The sequence below is a fragment of the Thamnophis elegans genome, chromosome 4, assembly GCF_009769535.1.
Source record: "Thamnophis elegans isolate rThaEle1 chromosome 4, rThaEle1.pri, whole genome shotgun sequence".
NCBI classification, from domain to species: Eukaryota; Metazoa; Chordata; class Lepidosauria; order Squamata; family Colubridae; genus Thamnophis; species Thamnophis elegans.
Genome location: NC_045544.1, coordinates 100,074,787 through 100,080,145, shown reverse-complemented (window position 1 = coordinate 100,080,145; position 5,359 = coordinate 100,074,787). Strand labels below are relative to the sequence as shown.

The 5,359-nt window shown below is 54.2% G+C and overlaps 1 protein-coding gene across 1 annotated transcript; it reads right to left on the bottom strand.

Moving 5' to 3' along the window:
* Positions 1-1,493: 1,493 nt before the first annotated feature.
* Positions 1,494-5,119, bottom strand: LOC116507748 (uncharacterized protein K02A2.6-like). The gene is given in 2 exon segments (XM_032216075.1): positions 1,494-3,991; positions 3,994-5,119. Coding segments are annotated over 2 exon segments (3,624 nt in total).
* Between the last annotated feature and the right edge of the window lie 240 nt (positions 5,120-5,359).

Here is a 5,359-nt window from a genome sequence, read left to right as displayed (position 1 = left end):
TCTAGTATTTTAAAAAAGTTGTTACAATGAGACACTGTATTATAGAATATTCTACAGGAATAGGTAAGTCATAAGAAGCTTCAGTTTATTTTATTTAACTTGGTTTATGGATATTAAACATATAATGAATGTTGTCATATGATTCTAACTATAATCTACAGAAACACTCCTCAAGTCTGCAAACAAATAGAGTATAAGATTGAAAAAAAGTTTGTATCAGGGTTCCAAGTAACATCCCTAACAGAATCAAAACTCCAGGGCAGGCATGTTCCCCAAAGTATAAATTTATTAGGGATGTCATATTGGCATATCTGGGGAAAACCCAATTGTGAAAGCATTGCATTTCCCCCACCCAAATTAAAGTCAAAGTTCTTTTCCCCCAATCCACATGTCCATCCGGTTGATCACATGGTCAAATCCGGTCACTGTCCCAACTCCAATTGGTTTCTGCTCACGCCTGCCCAAGACCTGGCGAAATGTTCATGGGTTCCCAGCAGTGGTGGGTTTCAAAACTTTTTAGAACCTCTTCTGTAGGTGTGGCCTACTTTGTGGGAGTGACTTGCTGGCCATGTGACTGGGTGGGAGTGGCTTGCCAACCATGCAACCAAGTGGGAGTGGCCTGGCAATCATGTGACCGGGTGGGCGTGGCCAACTTGTAAAATGCGGTGAAACTCACTTAACAATGCTCTTACTTAGCAACCAAAATATTGGCTCAGAAACTCTGGCATTTGAAGCACACAAGTCTTAAAGCTCTCAAGTTACAAGACTCTTGCACCCCTCACCCTTTAGAACAAAAACCCCCAGGGGTGTTCAAACTTGACAGCTTTAAGATTTGTGGACTTCAACTCCCATAATTCCTCCTCTCGCTCTTCATTTTGATGATGTGCAGACGGGCGGGGGGAAGGAGCTGGAACCGGTTCTAAATAGCACTGTAGATTTGTGGAACCTCTTCTATAGAAGAGGTTAGAACTGACAGAAACCCACCCCTGATTCCCAGGGGAAATAATTTTATTATGGTTACAAAACCCTTGTTATCTCTACCGCACTCAGCCACTGCTGTGGCAACCTTGAAGACGCCAAGGGAAAATGGCTCCAGGGCTGACAGTATGCATAGAACCAGCTGAAGCTGAATTAGCTGAATCTGTGGCTTCAGTTGAACTCAAAATAGCTTTATAATACTTATGAAGTTTCGGTCACGTTCAGATTTTAATATCTAAGAAGGTCTGATGATGAAAAATATGTTTGGTGCAAGTCAATTAAGTTTAATCTTGGTGTGTACCAAGGACCTGTGGGTAGCCAGAAGAACTGAGGCGGAGACAGGAATAAAGGCTAACAAGTTTATTCCCTTAAAGTACAAGCTAACAGTTCAGAACCGGCTTAGATAGGAATGCGCGCTGCTCGTTTGGACAGCTCCCTATTTATACAGGAGCGGTCAAACGATCAGCCAATCAGCTGTCGAGTGCTTCCCGCTTAAACTCTTAGTCAGCGCATGTTCAGAATACAACACTCCTCCCCCCTAAGTTTGCGCAGGCGTAGTCTTGTAAGTATGCTGGACGCCGCCTGATGCGGCTGGATGTCCTAGGCCCTTCTGCACCGCTTGGAGGCTCTGGTTGTTTGCCCGAGGACTCTGCATTGGAGGACGGAGATCGCCCGGGCCGTCGAAGAGCGCAGGACGGTGCTGGCCCACCAAGTAAGTTGCCGCTTCGGTTTGGGGCTCCGGCTGCTTGTCCTCTGTTGGCCTCCTCGTTTCTGGGCCCTGCGTCGTTCGTCGGAGTTGTCAGAGTTGGCAGGTCAGTTGACGGCTGCTGGCTTGTTGTTGGTTGGTGCCTGCTCCGCAACTGGTCGCAGTGGCGTTTCCAGGCTCTGCCGTCGAGGAGCCTGACCCTGTAGGAGCAGGGCCCGGTCTGGTCAGTTATTACGCCCGGTAGCCACAAGGGATGCCCTCCATAATTCCGGGCATACACTGCCTGCCCCTGGCCGAAGGAGCGGGACCCGCCCTGGGAATCCAAGGGTGTTGGAGTGGAATAGGCAGGGTGCAAACGGTCCAGGGTTGTACGCAACCGCCGTCCCATGAGACGCTCGGCTGGGCTCGTATTGGACTCTGGCGAGGGAGTGGAGTGCTGGGCTAACAAGAAGGCATCAATGCGTTCCTGCCAAGGAAGGTGGTCCATTTTGGATAGAGCTTCCTTGACGGAGCGCACAGCGCGCTCCGCCAAGCCATTGCTAGAGGGGTGGAAAGGGGAGGTGAGGGCATGTCGGATGCCCTGGGAAGCGAGAAATGCCTCAAACTTGGTAGCTGTCAGTTGAGGCCCGTTGTCGGACACTAACATGTCAGGTAGGCCATGGGTGGTAAATAGGTGGCGCAGGGTCGCGATTAGCGCCTCTGCTGTGGTGGAGGACATGTGGACGACCTCGACCCATTTCGAGAAGGCGTCCACAGCAATGAATAGCATGCGGCCGTGAATGGGGCCTGCAAAGTCAACGTGGATCCGGGACCAGGGAGTGGATGGCGGCTCCCACGTTCGCGGCTCGGCTTTAGGCGGCAGTGCCTGGGCGCACTGGCATTGCGGGCAGCCGGCGACATGATCGGCTATGTCTTGGTCAAGCTTGGGCCACCAGACGTAGCTCCTACCTAGGGCCTTCATCCGGACTATTCCGGGGTGAGCGTGATGCAGCTGCCGCAGGACGGTAGTCCTCAGTGAGGCTGGTACGACTACCCTATGGCCCCACAGTAAGCAGCCGCGCTGGACGGATAACTCCGCCAGGCGTGATTTGAAGGGAAGGAAAACGGGGTCCACGGGGTCTTTCGGCCACCCTCGCCTAACCCAATCTAGCACCCGGGATATTACCTGATCCCTTGCGGACAGCCGGGTGATGTCGGCGGCAGAGAGTGGAAGGTTGAGGTCGTCTATAAGGAATACCGGTGCCACAGCAGCAGGGTCTTCAGCAGCTTCTGGCAGGGGGCAACGGCTGAGGGCGTCGGCATGAGCAATCTGCTTCCCTGGTCGGTGGTGCAACTGATGGTCGTAGGCAGCCAGGAACACAAACCAACGAGTCATGCGTGGAGATAGGACCTGAGGGGCAGGGCGATCTCCGGCCAGCAACCCGAGTAGGGGCTTGTGATCGGTGACAATTTGGAATGGGCGGCCGTACAAATAGTGATGGAAACGGTGCACCCCGGCCACAATGGCAAGAGCCTCTTTGTCAATTTGCGCGTAGTTGCGTTCAGAGGCAGAGAGCGTGCGGGAAAAATAGGCGACTGGCACCTCTGCCCCACTGGGTAGCTGGTGACAGAGAACGGCGCCCACCCCATAGGGTGAAGCATCACAAGCGAGCACGAGGGGCAAGTGTTCGCTGTACTGCACTAGGACATCGTTAGAGATGAGCAGGTGTTTGACAGCTAGGAAAGCGGAGGCCTCTCGGCGGCCCCAAACCCAGGGGGCACCTGAGTCTAGGAGGCGATGAAGTGGCTCAGCTACCGTTGCCTTGTGGGGAAGGAAGACAGCGTAAAAATTGAGGAGGCCTAAAAAGGCCTGTAATTCAGCTCTGTTAGTGGGAGCAGGGGCCTCCACGATGGCTTTGGTTTTGGCAGCCGTGGGGTGGATGCCCCTGTCATCGATAAGGAAGCCAAGGAATTCTATCTGGGATACCGCAACCTGGCACTTGTCTCTCTTGACCTTCAGCCCCACTTGTTGGAAACGTTGGAGAACCAAGCGCAAACGGGCCATGAGTTCGTCCATGGAGGTGGCTGACACGAGGATGTCGTCAAAATAGGGGACGACGCCTCGGAGTCCTTGGAGCAACCGCTCCATCAAAATCTGGAACAGTCCTGGGGCAATGCTGACCCCAAACTGCAATCTGCAGCAAAGGAAAGCGCCCCGGTGTGTGATAATTGTCTGTGCTTCCGCTGCTTCATCGTCCACCACCAGCTGTTGATAGGCTCGGGCGAGGTCGAGCTTCGCGAAAACAGTCCCCTCGCCCAGGTGTGCAGTAAATGCTGGACCACTGGCACCGGGTACGCGTTGGAAGGCAAGGCACGGTTGATCGAGCAGCGGTAGTCAGCGCAAATCCTTACGCTGCCATCTGGCTTGATGGGTAACACAATGGGTGTTTCCCACCGGGCATGGTCCACTGGCTCCAAGACGCCTTGAGCCACCAGCCTGTCCAACTCGGCGTCCACTTTTGGTTTGAGTGCGATGGGTACTCGGCGAGGCTTCATTCGCACCGGCTGTACTGACGGGTCGAGGTTAAAAGACACGGGTGTGCCAGTGTATTTGCCTAGTGAGCCATCAAACACCGCAGGGAATTCGGCTACTAGGCAATCAAGGGCTGACTCGCTTAGATGGTGGATACTGCTGATCTGCAGGCCGAGGGACTGGAACCAGTCGAGGCCGAGAAGGCTGGGCAGCCGCCCTTCAACTATGATGAGGGGTAACCGGCCGTCGAACCCCTTGAACTGCACTCTGACCTTGCGGGTGCCAATTACTGGAATCAGGTTGCCCTGATAGTCCCGTAACGTAAGACTACAGTCTTGTAATTGGCGTTTTGACAGCTGTGGCAACAGGCGCTTAATCGTGCTCCAGGAAACGATGGAGGTTGCGGATCCGGTGTCTAACTCCATCTCGCAGGGCTTCCCTTCCACCGTAACAGTTAGCTGTATCTTTTTCTGGATCTGGTGGCAGGAGAGATCCTGGGTAGAATTTCGGAGGATGGCGTGGCAGTCCATCCTGGCCTTCTTAGGGCCATTCGTCCGGTTCCTCGGTTGTCGGGACCGATCGGTTTGGAATTCAGAGGAGGACATGGGCTGCGCGGCTCGGCACACCCGAGCGATGTGGCCCTTCCTGCCACATCGCTGGCAGAGGGCTTGCCTAAATCTGCACTCAGCTCTCTCGTGGTTGCCTCCGCACCCAACACATGCAGATCTAGGGTTGTCCTTCCTCTGCGGGACGCTCTTTTTGTTCGCCTCGTGAAGGCGGTTAATGTCCTCCTCAGAGTTCTCAAAATCCGAATCCTCGCTTCCAGAGTCTAGTAGGCCGGTAGCTGTGTTAAATGTATTGGCCGGCTGCGCTGTTGTGGCAGACCGGCTCTTTGCGATGGTGGCCAGGGATGCTGCAGCCATTTCGGACGCCCTAACCTCGTTGAAGGCAGTCTGGAAGGAGAGATCTGTTTTGGTTAGCAGTCGCTTCTGCAGCTTGAGGTCCCTCAGGCCACACACGAGGCGGTCGAGGAGGGCCTCATCCAAATCCCGGAACTCGCAGTGGAGAGCGGCCGATCGTAACGCTGCAACGTAGGTGCTGACGGACTCCCCCCTCAGCTTGGCTCCGCTGGTGAAATGCGTGCCGGCGGGCTATCTTGGATG